General features: G+C 37.4%; 1 protein-coding gene across 1 annotated transcript; it reads left to right on the top strand.

Annotated features, from left to right (window-relative positions):
- The first annotated feature begins 752 nt into the window (after window positions 1-752).
- On the top strand, window positions 753-5,423 carry LOC131996958 (uncharacterized). The gene is made up of 3 exons (XM_059367164.1): window positions 753-803; window positions 4,850-5,188; window positions 5,256-5,423. The coding sequence occupies exons 1-3, from the start codon at window positions 753-755 to the stop codon at window positions 5,421-5,423; spliced, it is 558 nt and encodes a 185-aa protein (XP_059223147.1).
- Window positions 5,424-18,858: the final 13,435 nt, after the last annotated feature.

Raw genomic sequence — 18,858 nt, 5'->3', positions numbered from 1 at the left:
GCGATCTCTGAGAGAGCTCGAAATAAATCGAACGAAGCCATTACCAACACCAAATACGACAAGATAGTAGAGCACCGTGCCAGACCCTATCAAATGTCTTGGAGATATCCAGAGTCACGACCTTACTCTAACCAAACTGGTGGATTAAGCGACTCCAACGTTTCGACAGAAGTGTCATGAGGTCGCCCATAGAGCGATTTCTGCGGAACCCATACTGTTGATCGCTAAGAAGGCCATTAGACTCTAAATACCTCACAAGATAGTGATTAACCATGCTCTCCGGCGCATATCACAATTCGACGATATGCCGCAGGGATGTTTGCCTCACCCTTCTTGGGTATTTGCTGAACGTTCGCAAACTTCCAACGCGCCGGGAAGATTCCAGCACGGTAGGCAAGGTTGAAAAGGTTGCGTAATGGACGAGCATGCGTGAAGAACACCTGCTACAAGACAAATATTGATATGCCATCCGGGCCCGGGGGACTTATTAACGTCTAGATTCTCAAGAACCCTTTTAACTCCAGATACACTTTCAATTGAGGGGAGTGGTTGATTGCTTTCGGCAGAGTTCTCTGCAAATATATCAGCCAACAGGTTAGCCTTATCAATCGGGTCAGTGAACGTTTGATCATCCTTAATAAGAGTTGGAATAGATGAAGAACTACCCCTTACCCTTTTTACGAACGGCCAAAAGCTCTTACTTCCTCGTGTAGAAGCAAGAACTTTAGTACGCAGGCGCTGTTCGTAAAGAAATGTTTCGCGTCAAAACATACGAAGATCAAGCCTGCTTGCGCAGCAGTTCAGTATTGGCATTTTTATCCAAGCGCCAGTTCCTGAATGCCACCTTTTTCGATCTGACAACATCTCTGCATGTCTGGTTAAACCAACTTTTGGAATTTCCCATGCCCCAGTTTTGCTATCAATCAATCAAAAGATTAAAAAAGAAATGGACGCAAATACTCGTCCTTGACGATTCGTTTCACATTCATAAATTTGCTTCACTCATTAAAATCTCATTTTAAGATTGTTGCGGGTTATTTTTAAAATGGACCTTGGCCCATCATTAGCATTAATTACAAATCTTAGTGATTGCTATACACAAATTCTTGTGGACTTGTGTTTTCGCAATCTTATTAATGCACTAGTTAGCTTCTTTCAGTAGATAACTTAAAACGTAAAGAAATTGTTTATTGAGACTCCTTAACATGGTTTGCAAAGTTATTTTCCTTCTAATCACATTAAATATCCTAGTTCCAATCCACGTAAGTTGCAATGCAAGAATAGTTCTTTAAAAAACCAATTCGTTTAAACGTTTGTGGCGGGATACACAACTCCTTTGAGTAGAGGATATCGTTAGTCTCAACGTTTGTTGGTTTCAATTTTATACTGTCCGTCTGAAAAACTTTTTACTGGACCTACTCCTGATTGTTACGATGTAAACTGCACTTGGGATAGTTTCAGCTAAAATGGAATGTTCGTGGGCAAATTTGCAATTTGGTTGGATTTGTGACACATCTCTATCAAATGTGCTCCGTGTATAATCAACAAATCATATCTCACAAATCTTGTGAGAAATACAGTATTGCCTCGATTTACGGCGTCTCGGTTAAAGCCGTTTTGATTTATGTCGCAAAAATGTCATTCCAACTGGCTACGATTTACATCGTCATTCGATTTACGATGTCTTTTTTGGTTGTTGTCGTTGTTTATTTAGAAATCCGGGGAATCAAAATTTTGTTCAAGGTAGATGTTTATTAATTTTTTGAGATTTTGTTGAGCTAAAAATGTGTGTTGATAAACAAAGTTCGCCGATATTGCCATTGTGAAATACATGACTTTAGATATTGCTAACATCTTGGGTTATCCAATTAAATTAAAATTACCCGAGTATGTACCACATTACGTATTCAAAGAAAGACCTTTAGTTAGTTCGACGGCCGTTAGGAAAAATCAGATGCGAATGGTTTTAACATTAGGACAAAGCCCTTGTGTATATGTATAGATGTTTAAAACAATAACATCGTCGCCATTTTATGGCTACGCGGCAGCAACTTCAAATGCAAATTTGCTCACGAACATTCGTTTAAGGAACAGGGAGGCAAACTTCGCACATACCAATGAGTGATGTCCGATTTTTATAGACGAGTCCGAATGGCGTGCTGCTTTGCGACACCTCATTGGGGAGACATTTTTATATAAGTGTCGCCAGTAGTAGCCTTTTTAGCAAACTGCACATTTCTAACATGTTTATGTCTAGCGTGTATAAACCTTTCACAGTTATTTAGCGAATTGACAAATTTAAAGCAGCAATTTTTTTCTTTGGCCTAAAAATTGACAATTTTGAGAATTTTTGGATAAAATCGAGACCGACAAAACATAAATCGCATATATTTCTAGTGCTCTTTAAGATATAGGTTAAGTTAGATTAGGTTAAAAAAAGCATGTGAATGTTAATCCGCTCCAATTCATCATGGACATACACCTGAGCCAGTAATCGAATTTTAATGGATTGAGTTATGAACATGAAAATTAACATTGACTATGCTTTTCAATAAGTATTTAAAATTTATGGGCCCAGTGGGTCCATTGTGCTTGAAAGTTGGACACCTAGGGCATGTCGAATTTTAAATTGCTTGTCAAACAGTCATTTATCGAATTATTGGCTTGATTCTTTATTAAAAGATGGATCTAGTAAAACCCAACAAATAATATGCGGAAATGTTTGGAATATCCCTATTGGTTTATGAGTTATTGGGCCTTTGTTTTTGGAAAATTTAAGTCATGGTATAGTACGAATTTTTATACCCTACACCACTACTGTGGTACAGTGTATTATAACTTAGGGCATTTGTTTGAAACACCCAAAAGGAGAGATAGACCCATTAATAAGTATACCGATCGACTCAGAATCACTTTCTGATTCGATTTAGCTATGTCCGTCTGTCCATGTTAATTTGTGTACATACTAATTTTATCCGATCGTCTTCAAATTTGGTACGGGCATGTTTTTCGGCCTATTGACGAAGCCTATTAAAATTGGAAAAAATCGGTTCAGTTTTGGATATAGCTCCCATATATATGTTCGTCCGATTTGCAGTAATACTGCAATAAAATGGTCATTGGTTAACCGATTCTCTCGAAATTTAGCAGGAAGGATTTTCTTATGACTCTCGATGTTACTGATTTAATAGAAATCAGTTCAGATTTGGATGTAGCTGCCATATATATGTTCGTCCGATTTAGAGTAATACACCAACAAAATGGTCATTTGTTAACCAATTCTCTCGAAATTTGGCAGATTTTTTAATGACTCTCGATAGACCTAGTGAATTTCATAGAAATTGGTTCAGATTTAGATATAGCTCTCATATATATGTGTAACGCCCGATTTTCACTCGCTCCCTTGTATATGATCGTCCGATTTTGAGAAATATTGCAATAAAGTGCTTATTTGTTAAACGATTCTCTCGAAATTTGGCAGGAAGGATTTTCTTATGACTCTGGTGAATTTCGTAGAAATTGTATCAGATTTAGATATAGCTGTCATATATGTGTATCGCCCGATTCGCACTTCTAAAGCCACTGCAAACGCATTTATTTACCAACCTTACCAAAATTGTGCAAAATTGTTCGGCCGTGTATACATATTACTAATGTCCTAATATAGGCCGATCTTAGTCCTATTTGCTTCAGGTGACAAGAGAAACTTTACAAGTAACAGTTCCAAATTTCAATGAATTTTCCAGTTCCAAATTCAATGAATTTTTTTTGACAATATGCAGGTTAAGTTTGAAGATGAGCTATAGCTTGATATAGCCCCCATATAGACCGATCCGCCCATTTAGGGTCTAAGGCCTATAAAAGCTACACTTATTATCCGATTTAGCTGAAATTTGGGACAGTGGGTTGTGCTAGGTCCTTCGACATCCTTCGTCAATTTGGCTCAGACCGGTCGAGATTTCGATATAGCTGCCATATAGACCGATCCACCGATTCAAGGTCTTAGGCCCATAAAAGCCACATTTATTATACGATTTTGTTGAAATTTGGGACAGTGAGTTGTGTTAGGCCTTTCGACATCCTTCATTAGTTTGGCCCAGATTGGTCCAGATTTGGATATAGCTGCCATATAGACCGATCCTCCGATTTAGGGTCTTAGGCCCATAAAATCCACATTTATTATCCGATTTTGCTGAAATTTGGGACAGTGAGTTGTGTTTATCCTTCGTTAATTTGGCCCAGATCGATTCAGATTTCGATATAGCTGCCATATAGACCGATCTCTCGGTTTTAGGTTTGGGGGCCATAATAAGCGCATTTATTGCCAGATTTTGCCGAAATTTGAGACAGTGAGTTGCGTTAGGCTCTTCGACGTCCTTCTTCAATTTGGCCCAGATCGGTGCAGATTTGAATATATCTGCCATATAGACCGATCTCTCGATTTGTGGTTTTGGCCCCATAAAAGGCACATTTATTGTCCGATTTTGTCGAGATTTGGGACAGTTCGTTGTGTTAGGCTTTTCGACATCCGTGTCACATATGGTTCAGATCGGTTTATTTTTAGTTAAAGCTTCTAAAAAGACCAATATTTTGTTATACACAATTGAACAATGACTTGTACCGATTAGTATTTTGTCCAAATCGGATCATATTTCGATATAACTGCTATGGGATATAAGGTATGCAGTTTAAACCGGATTTTGATGAAGTTTAAACCGGATTTTGATGAAGTTTAAACCGGATTTACATATATACCCGACGTGGTGGGTATCCAAAGTTCGGCCTGGCCAAACTTAACGCCTTTTTACTTGTTTTCAAACTTGTTTAACTAAAACTTCTTACTTAACAGGCCGGCAAGCGACCCTTTGAAGTGGTAGTCCATAATGTCACTTGTTCAACCTTTGATAGCCTTGCGCCTCTAGTGTTATGTGATGTTAATAAGTTGGCTACAAGTCGCTATTCCATAAACATATGGTTTAAATTGTCGCGAACCGTACCTGCTCATATCATTGTAAGAGGTATTATTGACGTTGGTGGATTCGGACGCAAAACTGTCAGATTTTTCGATATAAAAATTAACGTTTGCGATTTATTGCATTGGAGTTCATCGTCTGTGTTTTTAGTTAGACAAGTTATGGACATAATAAGAAGAAACGGAAATCTTCCACTATCGTGTCCAATTGAAGCGGTAAGTTACTTGATATTAACGCATGAAATTATTATATATTCGCAGGGTTGATAACGACCATTTGCAGGATAAGATGTACAACCTGACAAACTTAGTCATAACAGATGAGCTATTTCCCATGTATACACCTGCTATTCATTTGAATGTCACTGTGAATTTCTATGATAAGGAAAAGCTTTTGGTCACATATCTGCTGCGGGGATATACCATTCCAAGAAACAAAAGAAAATTTTGAATTGACATGGCACGTCAACTATACGGCTTTATAAAATGCTATTGGTTCCACCAGTGAAAGTTAGTCAAACAATATACGATTATAGTGCACAAAATAAACAAAACAAAGAAATGCCAATTGTTAAGCATTCAACTTTTTCAAGACTCTCAATAACTTGTTTGTTAGCAAACTATTTCACAGTTGATGTTTCTAAAAGTATATCTTGTGGACAAATCGACATCTGACAAAATTTATACTGATCTTTATTCGACAAAAAGTATAAGGGTACATCAAATGCATGCAGAAGATTGAGACTGACGATAAAAATAAAAAAATTTGATTTCATTGGAATAAAATAAATCAAATAATCAAATTACATGTTTGAAAGTATTGTATTTATTATTAATTATATTTTTATAGTATCTAACGAATTATTTGCAATGAGTTTTGTATATGCACATTTGTGAAAATAAATATATTTATGTATTTTATTTCTCATTAAAAACATTTTCTTCTTATTTGTTTATACGAAAAAAAAAAATTGTATGTACGGCAGAAAACAGGGCAATTTCTTAAGAACCCACAATGAATTCTGTTAAAAATTTCTACTACTGAACTAAGTTGAAGGACATTTTAGTGTACCTCATGTACCATATTTTGGTCAAATAAGGCAAAAGCTTATATGCGTCGTAGAAGACTAATCGGGATATCGATTTGATCATTTGAACAATACTTACCAAGGATGTTAAAGGTCATAATTAAAAACCTAAAACTTTCATTACACCCTAAACCACCACTGTGATACAGGGTTTACACCTTAGTGCATTTGTTTGCAAAAATGTAAGAAGGAAAAGATTAAGACCCATTGATAAGTATACCGATCGACTCAGAATCACTTTCAGATTCGATTTAGCTTTGTCCGTCTGACCGTCTGCAAATCTATGTATTCTTGTAATCAAGGTAGAGGTCGTGTTTGAAGTCTAATCCTCACGAAATTTTGCACATGTATTTTTTTGTGCCCCAATTTTGGTGTAAATCGGTTCAGATTTAGATATAGCTACAATATATATGCATCACCCGATTTGCGCTTATAGAGCCGTAGTAACGACAATTTTAAACCGATCAGCACAAAATTTGCCATAGTAGCGATAATATTCAACTGAACTGCGCAAAATTGTCCACGGATTGTTTTGTAACCGATTTCAACATATGTGCTAAGTTTCATCAAAATCGGTTCAGATTTGGATATAGCTCCCATACATATGTATCGCCCGATTTGCACTAATGGGGTCGAAGTAACCTCGATTTCAAACCGATCTGCTCGAAATCTGATATGCTCGTTTTTGCAAATTTGTAACATTGTTTAAATTATATAGCACAATATGCTTTATGAATTATTTATGATAGAAAACAATTTCATATATTCATAGCATATTAAACCTCTCCAAGGGAATAGGCCGTGACGTGGCGGAGGGACTGAGTATTTGCTTTCAGTAACGAAACCAATTATTCCACAATCAAATGAGGTATAACGAATGTTCTAGCATTTACTGAGTAGTACTTTTTATTTCAAAGTGGTTGTAGGCGGATCTGGTGGTGTAGGGTGTTACATAGCCTGCCCCGCCTGACTTCAGCTTTTCCTCATTGGTCTTGGCTTATCGCATCACTTATCGTAGATGCGTTTTAAATATAATTCTTATAACTTGTCTTTTGTAGCGTTTTTGAGTACTTTCCAGCAAAGTGACCAACTTTGAAGGCCTACTTCTAGATTCCGAGCCATCTAATCTGGTTTACACCTTAGCTATAAAAAAATCAATTAATTATACACTACACCACTACTGGTACTGGTACTGAGTGTTATAACTAAGTGCATTTGTTTGTAACACCCAAAAGGGAGAGGGATAGACCCATTGATAAGTATACCGATCGACTCAGAATCACTTTCTGATTTGATTTAGGTATGTCCGCCTGTCTGTCTATCTGTCTGTCCATGTTAATTTGTGTACAAACTACAGGTCGCAATTTCCATACGATCGTTTTCAAATTTGGTATGGACATGTTTTCCGGCCTAGAGACGAAGCCTATTGAAATTGGAAAAAATCGGTTCAGATTTGGATATAGCTGCTATATATATGTTCGTCCGATTTGCAGTAATACAGCAATGAAATGGTCATTTGTTAACCGATTCTCTCGAAATTTGGCAGGAAAGATTTCCTTATGACTCTGAATATTATTGGTTAATTCCATGGATATCGGTTCACATTTGGATATAGCTCCCATATATATGTTCGTCCGATTTGCAGTAATACAGCAATAAAATTGTCATTTGTTAACCGATTCTCTCGAAATTTGGCAGAAAAGATTTCCTTATGACTCTCAATATAACCGGCGAATTTCAAAAAATCGGTTCAGATTTGGATATAGCTTCCATTTATATGTTCGTCCGATTTGTAGTAATCAGTACTTAAATGGTCATTTGTTAACCGATTCTCTCGAACTTCGGCAGTAAGGATTTTCTTATGACTCTCGATGTTACTGGTAAATTTCATAGAGTCGGTTCAGATTTGGATATAGCTCCCATATATATATTATTCCCGATTTTCACTCCTAGACTCACTGCAAGCACACTTATTGACCAATCTTCCCAAAATTTTGAACAACGCTTTCCTCGACGACGTTCACAATATCCACAAAGTTTGGTCGAAATGGGTTCATATTTAGATATAGCTCGTCAGATTTTGAATAATTTGTTGTCATTTGTCAACTGAAGTTGTTACATATCCTAATAACCTATCTGAGTACATCCGCCGAGGTCCATCAAAATTAGTTCAGAATTATGTATAGCCCACCTTTTGTATTTATAGAGTAGGTATTATAAAGTCTGCACCCCCCGAATTTTGCCTTTCCTTACTGGTTTTTTCTCTTCTTCTGTTATCTAAAATTTGATATTCATGGAGAAATGCAAAACAATCTGGTCATTATGGGGCTCAAATCAAAGGTACCTGCGAATACCAAGTTTTCATTACAATTTTGCGCCATCTGGGGCCAACATCACCAATCGGGCAACGAAACCAAATGCATTAAAAGAGTTGAGGTCAAGTGCAAGTTTGGACCCCACCTCAAAATCCCCTATCGAACATGTAGACCTATTATCGCCATCATTGGCTCTAATCAACGCCGAGCATTGGGAGAAAATCGAAGATTGTGTACAAAACTCCATGTGTCTACATTATCCTGGGGCCTTTTGGCGGGCCCCTAAAATCGGACACCTAGGTATTTCGAAAATTTGTTGGGGCTGACAACAAATCTTTATTTATGGTCCGATTTACAAAATTCTTTTCTTGCTGGATAGAGCTCAAAAATGTACAGTATTTCCTCTGATTTCGGGGATATACGAATTTAAATTTTTATTTGTTGAAATTTTGGCCGAAATTGGCTTCGTATTTTGCAATTTACAAATGCATTTGAGGTTCGATTTTTTATGCATGATTTGGATTTGTAACAAAATTTACAACAACTTTGCCGCAACAAGTGTCCACATCTGATAATTCAGTTAAAAGTTTTACAGTTTGGAAGTAATATTTCCATCGAATAGTCTTTATTGAAAAAAACTTGCTTAAATACCTTAATTTTTTCTCTTTATACCACTACTGTTGTACAGGGTATTATAAGTTATTGCATTTGTTTGTAACACAAGAAGGAAGAGAGAGTGATGTATATAACGATCGACTCAGAATCACTTTCTGATTCGATATAACTATGTCCGTCTGCATGTCTGTCTGTCTGTCTATCTGTCCGTCTGTCCATGTTAATTTGTGCACAAAGTTCCGGTCGCAATTTTCATCGGATTGTGTTGAAATTTGGTACAGGAATGTTTTTCGGCCTAGAGACGAAGCCTATTGCGTCTGCCAATGGTTTTGATATCCATGCCCGATTGTCTAATAGCTGCCAATTTCTTTTCTTCAATTCATAAAAACAATCTCTTCTTCCTAACACACATTCTCGTGGTCATTTAAGCTCGACTAACGCAAGAAAGACGGATTACTGGTGAATTTCGGTTAAAGATGTAGATATATATGACATATATGGCAATATGTTTATCGCCCGATATTTGTTCATTTTCTCATTTTTGGCTCAATGGGTACGTTAATAAACAGAATTGTCGATTTTGGAGTGAACATTAGCTAGAAGCATTGTAAGAAGCAATGCATCCAGAGTCATCCAAAAGTCACAGTTTGGTGCGGTTTATGAGCTGGTGGAATCATTGGATCGTACTTCTTAAAAGATGATGCGAATCGTAATGTAACTGTGAATGGTGAGCGCTATCGTAAGATGATTTTTTGGCCCAAAATGCAAGAGCTTGACTTGCATGACATGTGGTTTCAACCATACAGCACGCGTAACAATGGACTTATTGAGAGGCGAGATCAGTGAACATTTTCTTTCACGTTCGGGACCGGTCAATTGGCCGCCTACATCGTGCAATTTAATACCTTTAGACTATTTTTTGTGAGGCTATGTTGAACCTCATGTCTATACAGACTATCCCGTGATATTCGTGATATTCCTGCCAAAATGTTGGAAGGAGAATGCCAAAATTTGACTAAGCGGATGGATCATTTGAAGCGCAGTCAATCTACAAAAATGGCCGTACTATCGATTCGAATATAGATTCTATGCATTTTTCTCAATTTTCTTTTTTTTTCAACTTTCCTATAGCTCTAAAAAGTCACACTTAGTAGCTTAAGACGGCCTTTTAATTTCCCAGTCATATGGCTTTCGCCTTATCGGAGAGACCGAAACTTACCAAAAATGAAGTTAATTCTTACAAGACTCGTTTGACTTTTTTTATGTTCTTAAGCATCACTATTCACAATGAAGTACATGCATGCTATATTGCAAGTATGGTGTTTTAAGCTAACTGATTGGTTCAATGAAAAGAACTAGTAACAATTAAAAAGGAAGCATTAAAATAAAATATTATTAATATTAGTAATTTATTGGAGTACAATAAATTTATGGGAGCTTTTATATAAACTTTCGTTAATTCAATATTCCCAATAACACCAAAGGCGAACCAAAATGTTTCTATTTTTATTTTAAAATCTAATTTACGTAAAAAAACTTTAAGATCTTGGAACTGTAGCTCCTAGCAAATTGTAAGTCACAAAAAGGGTTTTCTTTACATAAAAGTATAAAGTAAAATTTACATTTGCAATCGGCGTGTATATGGGAAATAACTCATCTGTTATAATTGCTTTAGTTATATTGTACATATAATTCTAGGAAAAAATTGAAAGGAAATTGTAATTAACTAATAGTATATGTAATTTCAAAAGAATTTCTTTAACTCACGGCTTTGACAGGACACGACAGTGGTATGTTTGAGGACCTCCTCAATTTGTCCATGATATCATTTAACAGTGGCATATTTGCCCCATTCTTTAGGAAACTGCATATGTTCATCTTGACATCAACAAACTTAATGGCAGTTCGCCCTTGAGACGGCTTAGCATGGATCAAAAATCTGATTTCAGCATTTGTGGGTAGTTCGCGGCCCATTATATACATGACATTTATGGCATAGCGACTGACACCCAGCCTAGTCACATCACACTCGATTCGCTTGCACAGAGCATCGTGAGTGTTACACGTGACATTATAGAATTCAATATGAAAGGGACGTTTTCCACTCTACTTAGCGATTAATTTAAATGTCGAAGTTTGATTCGAAAATTTAAATTCAACATTGTGCAAATTGTATTTACCTCAGATTCCGTTAGACCGCCGATCACAATGAACATGAGTAGAAATTGACTTGACAACTCCATTGAAAAGTGACCTGCAAAAGCCAAGTTAAAATACTGGTAAGAACAGAAAAAGGGACTGTAAAGATCTGGTGGTTGTTTTAGGCCCACAACAATATTTTTAAGAACTTTTCCATTCCAAAGTACATTTACCCTAATTATCCTAAGAATAGCCATCAGTTGTTGATCATTGATTGCTTTATTTATAAAAATTTTTTTTTGCAATATTAGCAGACAACAATAATTGCTACAAAACATCTTCATTGAGATCATTTTTACCTTGCTCTGATTATCTTGAAAGGGGTAATAAACCTTTATTAGACTGCGATGTGACACAGTCTATCGAACTTTTTTTATTACACCGCGAAAAGGACAAAGCGAAAACAAGTTTCAATATTATACCCACTACCATAGGGGTATATTCATTTTGTCATTCCGTTCGCAACGCATCGAAATATCCATTTTCGACTTAACAAAGTATATGTGAATATTCTTATTAATGGTTAAATTCCAAGACGATTTAACGATGTCGGAACGTCCGCACAATCATCCAAACACAATCGGATTCACAAGTGACACGATAAATCACGAGCACACCTCTGGTCTAAGCCCAAAACAAAGTGTCAAAAGAAACCGTCAGAGTTTTAACCCAACGGAAGAGTCTAGAGTCAAAGCAAAAAAAAATATATATATATATATAAATATGTATGTTTATGTTTGTGTTTATGTTTTTTTTTTTTTTTTTTTAATTGGAAGAATTTTAAGTCAATAAATATGAATAGACATATAATCAGCTTGATGACAAAATTGGGAATTCTACAAAGAAAAAACAAGTAAAAAGGCGCTAAGTTCGACCGGGCCAAACTTTGAATACCCACCACCTCGGGTATATATGTAAACCAAATTTCGTCATAATCCGGTGAAAAAATTCATAATTTATGCCACCATAACAGCTTTATCGAAATAAGGTCCGATTTGGACCAAATTCTACACGGATATTGAGTGGTATAATAAGTACAAGTCGTTATTAAATTTTGCGGACCAAAATATTAGTTTTTTGGTAGCCATATCCAAATGTTGACCAATATGAACCATATACGACACGGATGTTGAAAAGCCTAACATAAGTCATTGTGTCAAATTTGAGCGAAATCGAATTATAAATGTGCCTTTTATGGGGTCAAGACTTTAAACCGAGAGATCGGTCTATATGGCAGCTACATATAAATCTGGGCCAAATTGAAGAAGGATGTCGGAGGTCCCAACACAACTCACTGTCTCGAATTTTGGCGAAATCGGACAATAAATGAGCCTTTTATGGGGCCAAAACCTTAAATAGAGATATAGGTCTGTATGGCAGCTATATCCAAATCTGGACCGATTTGGGTCAAATTAAAGAAAGTTTCCGAAAGTTATGCTCCCAAAACAGCTTTATCGAAATATGGACCGATTTGGACCAAATTCTACACGGATATTGAGTGGTCTAATAAGTACAAGTCGTTATTAAATTTTGCAGAACAAAATATTGGTCCTTTTGATAGCCATATCCAAATATAGACCGATATGAATCATATACGTCACGGATGTCGAAAAGCCTAATATACAATAACTTAATGTTGAGCGCAATCGGATTATAAAAGTGCCTTTTATGGGGCCAATACTTTAAACCGAGAGATCGGTCTATATGGCAGCTATATATAAATCTGGACCAAATTGAAGAAGGATGTCGAGGGTCCCAACACAACTCACTGTCCCGAATTTCGGCAAAATCAGACAATAAATGATTTTTTTATGGGGTCTAAACCTTAAAATATATCCAGAGATCGGTCTATATGACAGCTATATCGTAAACTGGACCGATCTAGGCCAAATTGAAGAAGGTTGTCGAAGGTCCCAACACAACCCACTGTCTTAAATTTCGGCGAAATCGTACAATAAATGCGCCTTTAATGGGCCCAAGACCTTAAAACGAGAGATCGGTCTATATGGCAGCTATATCCAAATCTGGACAATGTCGAGGGGCCTCAAAAATGTGGAGGGGCCTAACCTAACTCACCGTCCCGAATTTCGGCGACATCGGACAATAAATGCGCCATTTATAGGTCCAAGACCTTAAATCGAGAGATCGGTCTATATGACAGCTATATCCAAATCTGGACCGATCTGGGCCAAATTGAAAGAGGATGCCGGCTGGCCTAACACAACTCACTGTCTAAAATTTCAGCAAAATCGGATAATAAATGTGACTTTTATGGGCCTAAAACCCTAAATCGGCGGATCGGTATATATGGGGGCTATATCAATAAATAGCCTGATATAGCCCATCTTCGAACTTAACCTGCTTATGGACAAAAAAAGAATCTCTGCAAAATTTCAGCTCAATATCTCTATTTTTAAAGACTGTAGCGTGATTTCAACAGACAGACGGACAGACATGGCTAGATCGTCTTAGATTTTTACGGTGATCAAGAATATATATAGTTTAGAGGGTCGGTGATGGATATTTCGATGTGTTGCAAACGGAATGACAAAATGAATATACCCTCATCCTTCGGTGATGAGTATAAAAATGCTCAGGGTATTAATGATTTTAATATAACATTTATGAAAAAATATTTAATTACGTCCTAACAAAAAAAATTTTTTTGAATCAAGTTTTTTAAATCTCAAGTCAATGAAACATGTCGCAACATTTACGAAAATCAAACATATAGTTTATGAAAAGTTTTTATAACATTTATGAAAAGCTTTCATAACATTTAAGAATATTTAATAAGTAGCCGTTGAGTAGAGCGGATGTGTTCTCATTTCGCTCCTCAAAAGAAAAGTAACCGTATCTCGGGAAAGGCACTACCTATTACGAAAAATTTTAAAGCTGTTTTTGACTAGGCTCAACATGGACTCCAAGAACCCAATAGCGTCAGACCGCAGCATGTTGTCCTCTCCTCCTTTAGGTGTGGGTGCCTTGGCACTTGTAGTCGAGAGTTATGCTTCAAGCTCACAACTAGTCATCAGACTAATAAATGAGCAAGAGACGGATAAACCAGAGGAATGCATAGTTCATCCGCATCCTTTAAGCTAAGCCCATTAGCAGACCGAGAGAGTGATCTGGGGCCCGTCGAAGGAGACAGGGAAGTATGTACCGGCAGCGCAATCGGTCGAAAGTGCATGATGCTGGAAGGGATGGAAGTGACATTCAAGCTCTTCTACGGAGGCTGGAAAGAGAATCAGATCTCCTGAAGAGCATAACACTGCAAAAATGTTGAGGAAGAAACAGAGTGCACTGCTTTCAAGTACAAGAGAACCAAGCCAGCCATCCCGCAATGGAGACTCCAGACAGAGTCCTACTGAGGTAGACAAAGTCGGAACAGGAACGAAGGAAGCGCGCACGGCCCCTATGTCTTCATGGAGGACTGTGACTTCCAAAAGGATGCCACAGCCATAACGGAAAGGGAAGATGATCGCTGAGAATGGTAATGAGCCGCTCACTTACGCCAGAGTGGCAAGTAAGCACAACAGAAATCATGTGACTTATACAGTCATCAATATCGGCAGTGCATCCGGTAGGATTCCTCCAGATCTTCGGTCCTAAGTGGAAGATTTGGTTAACGAGCGGATTTTCGAATATGTCTGGAACTCTGTAGAGAGTCCAACCATACAAATGATGAGGTGTGAGTATAGAGGGGATATTTTACGCTGCGTTTTGCGTCGGTGGAATGTATTGATACCGTCAAACCGCTCGTCAGAGGTATTCAAGATTCCTGGGAGGGCGCAAAGCTCGACCTGGTAGAAAAGATTTATATCCCCCAGCTCTTAAAGCGATAGATGGGGCAGAGAATTTGCGACGGAACGCATGTTGGGATTTTTAGGCAAGCAAAACCAAGGTTTGATCGGAGAGGAATGGGAGGTCTTCCAAAGAAAGGAGAGGAAGGAAGGAACTTTCCTTGTGGTGTTACGGGAGCAAGTCAGTCTTTTTCGAGTTTGGGAAGACTAGGATCGGCAAATATCCTCATATTGAGTCATCAGGCGGTGCAGTGGCGATACACTCGATAACGTTTAACGAACAGGGACCCGATGATGGAACCATTACCGACTTTCTTAAGATTCGGAAGACTAGAATAGGCAAAGATCCTAATATTAAAACATCAGGTAGTGTAGTGACGGGATACTCAATGCAGCCTAAAGAATAGGGAGCATATGATTAGACCATCACCCACTCCCAAGAAGCCTATCTAATGGAGGATTGAGGTCATCGAGATAAACCGGAGGACAAGATTCATATTGCCTTAATTTAGGAGCCATGGACGACCCGGAACAAAGTTTCTGGACTGACTACCAATCATTCTACGATAAAACTGGTATTCGGAACACTTGTCGAAAAGTTATCATCTTAACGGTAGTGAAATTGACATAGAAGAAACTTTTCTAGATCTTAGCATCTTCTTAGATCGTGAAAAAATCTTTAAGTTCTTTTGGATTTATGAAAAGGTGGAATAAAGAATTTGATGATTCTTAAGTTTCTAAGAACTTATATATTTCTCTTGTCCGAAGTACACTTGAATATGGATCCGGTTTATACTATTTACAGACATAAAATTTAGTCAGTACAGAAACAATTTGCACTATTTTACCTTCCAAATCGAGTTTGGAATTATCAAACACTTCCTTTCCAAACGATTAGATTAAATTTAATAAAGCTCCCTACTCTCAGTAGACGCAGAAAAATGTTGAACATCACTTTCATCTCAAATGTTTTACACGGGAATTTGAAGTCCGGCTTAATATTAACGTTCCTTTAAGATCAACGAGAAATTTTCAACTGATTAATATTCAATATCATCGAAGCGATTTTGCAAATAATGATCCTTTTCGTCGTATTTGTTTGGATTTTAATAAATATTATCATCTTTTTGATCGTACTGAAAGAAAAGAATTATGAGTATCTATTAAAAAGAACAACAAATAAGGCGTTAAGCTCGGCTAGATCGAACTTTGGATACCCACCACCTAGCGTATATATGTAAAGCACCATTCGTCCAAATCCGGTGAGAAATGCATATCTTATGCCCCAAGTAGCTATATCGAAATATGTTTTGGTCCAATGACCAAATACTTATTATTAAATTCTGTATAACAAAATATTGGTCTTTTAAGTAGCTATATCTAAAAATAAACAGATCTGAACCATATACGGCACGGATGTCACATTTCGGGGAAATAGGATTATAAATGCGCCTTTTATGGGGACAAGACTTCAAATCGAGATATCGGTCTATATGGCAGCTATATGTAAATCTGGACCGATCTGGGCCAAATTGAAGAAAGATGTCGAAGGGCCCAACACAACTCACTGTCCCAAATTTCAACTAAATCGGATAATAAATGTGGCTTTTATGGGCCTAAGACCCTAAATGCGAAGATCGGTCTATATGGCAGCTATAACCAAATCTGGACCGATCTGGACCAAATTGAAGAACGATATGGAAGGGCCTAACACAACTCACTGTCCCAAATTTCAGCAAAATCGGATAATAAATGTGGCTTTTATGAGCCTAAGACCCTAAATCGGCGGATCGGTCTATATGGCAGCTATATCTAAATCTGGACCGATCTGGACCAAATTGAACAACGATGTGGAAGGGCCTAATACAACTCACTGTCCCAAATTTCAGCAAAATCGGATAATAAATGTGGCTTTTATGGGCCTAAGACCCTAAATCTGTCTATATGGGGGCTATATCAAGATATAGTCCGATAAAGCCCATCTACGAGCTTAACCTGCCTATGGAAAAAAAAGAATCTGTGAAAAATTTCAGCTCAATATCTCTATTTTTAAGTACTGTAGCGTGATGTCAACAGACAGACGGACAGACGGATGGACATGGCTAGATCGTCTTTGATTTTTACCCTGATCAAGAATATATATAGGCTCGGAAATTAATATTTCGATGTGTTGCAAACGGAATGACAAAATGAATATACCCCATCTTTCTGTGGTGGGTATAAAAATTATACTATATTTAAATGTATATATATATATTTATATTAGTCTGTAAGAATATATATATATATATATGTATATATGTATCTATGTAAAAATGTGTGTATTACAAACGGCCCAAGGAATACAATTAAATTACAGGAGTGCCTTCTGATGTTGGAAGGCTCACAGATATTGGAATGCAGGCAGACGGACCATAGGCTCGTAATTGGGCTTGAATCTGGATTAGACCAATACTTACTTACACCTCCGTTGTTTGGTGGACTGCGATGGAGAAAAATTGCAACTTAAGGATTATACAACAGATTCATAGAATGGGGATAGGAATAGGTCATACCATCGTGTCATAATCGAGGCGACCATAGGAGAACTGGAAGGAATGGAAGGGATTTCCGATCGGATACCTGAGACGACACTTGAGGTCGAATGCGAGGCACTACTGGCAGCGGCACAATCTTGGATTGACGGAACCCTAGTATGGTCATCTGAAAGATCATGTTACACGGATAGATAAAATCTAGAGGACAGAGTGGACCTGAGCTTGAGGTCTGTTTTAGATTGTCTGACAATAATACGGTCCTGCGGGCGGAGGTCCGGGCGATTACGTATGTTCATTGTGGCAAGGGGTGGATTAGTACCCGAAGACTCTATTCAACCTAACCCAACCGAACCTAAAGGCTCAAGAAGTCATATCAAATCTATAAAAATTTCAGCTTGTAAGGGCTCAAGAAGTAAAATCGGGGGATCGTTTCGTATGGGAGCTATACCTAAATCTGAACCGATATGTCCCATTCGCAATCCCGAACGACTTATATCAATATTATGTATCTGTCCGTTCGGACGGACATAAGTAGATTGACTCAGAAAGTCGAGACGTTCAAGAATATATATACTGTATGCGGTCTTAGACGAAAGTTAGAGGTGCTTTAAACGGAATGACGAGATAAATATACCCCCATCCTATTGTGGTGGGTATGAAAAACCCCATAACTTCAAGATTTTACGTAGAATGAATGATACAGAGATCTAACTGTGCACGTGCGAATGTGTTTTCAATCTAGCCTCTGTCTTTCGAAAATAAGCTAAATTTCGCATGATTGATTTACAAGGCGCATGAGATTTTTTATTGAGCTTCTAGAGAACGCAATTCGTATCCGATTTGCCTTAAATTTTGCACATAGCGTCAGTGAATGACTTCCAACATTTGTGTCAAGGATGGTCTATTTCAGTCCATACCCTGATATAGCCGCTATATAAACCAATCGCCGATTACACTTCTTGATCTTCTAGAGGGAGCATTTCTTATCCGATTTGGCTGAAATTTTGAACGTATCGTTGAGGAATAAATTCCAATAACTGTTCCAAGTATGATCTAAATCGGTTGGTAACCTGATATAGCCGTCATATAAACTGGAGGTTACAGTTGTTATCCTCGATGAATCTCACAATATCTATTAAGTTTGGTCGAAATCAGGTCAGATTTAAGTATATCTCCCATTTATATGTTTGTCCGATTTGGACAAATATTGCAATAAATTGCTCATTTGTTAGCTGAAGAATTTTCTTATGACTCTTAATATTACAGCTGAATCCAATTATATTTAGATGTGGCTCGCATATATATGTTCGTCAGATTTTGGGTAATTTG

The sequence above is a fragment of the Stomoxys calcitrans genome, chromosome 4 (genome assembly GCF_963082655.1).
Source record: "Stomoxys calcitrans chromosome 4, idStoCalc2.1, whole genome shotgun sequence".
Lineage (NCBI taxonomy): Eukaryota > Metazoa > Arthropoda > Insecta > Diptera > Muscidae > Stomoxys > Stomoxys calcitrans.
The sequence above is the reverse complement of the archived record's forward strand: the minus strand, read 5'-3'. Positions and strand labels throughout refer to the sequence as shown.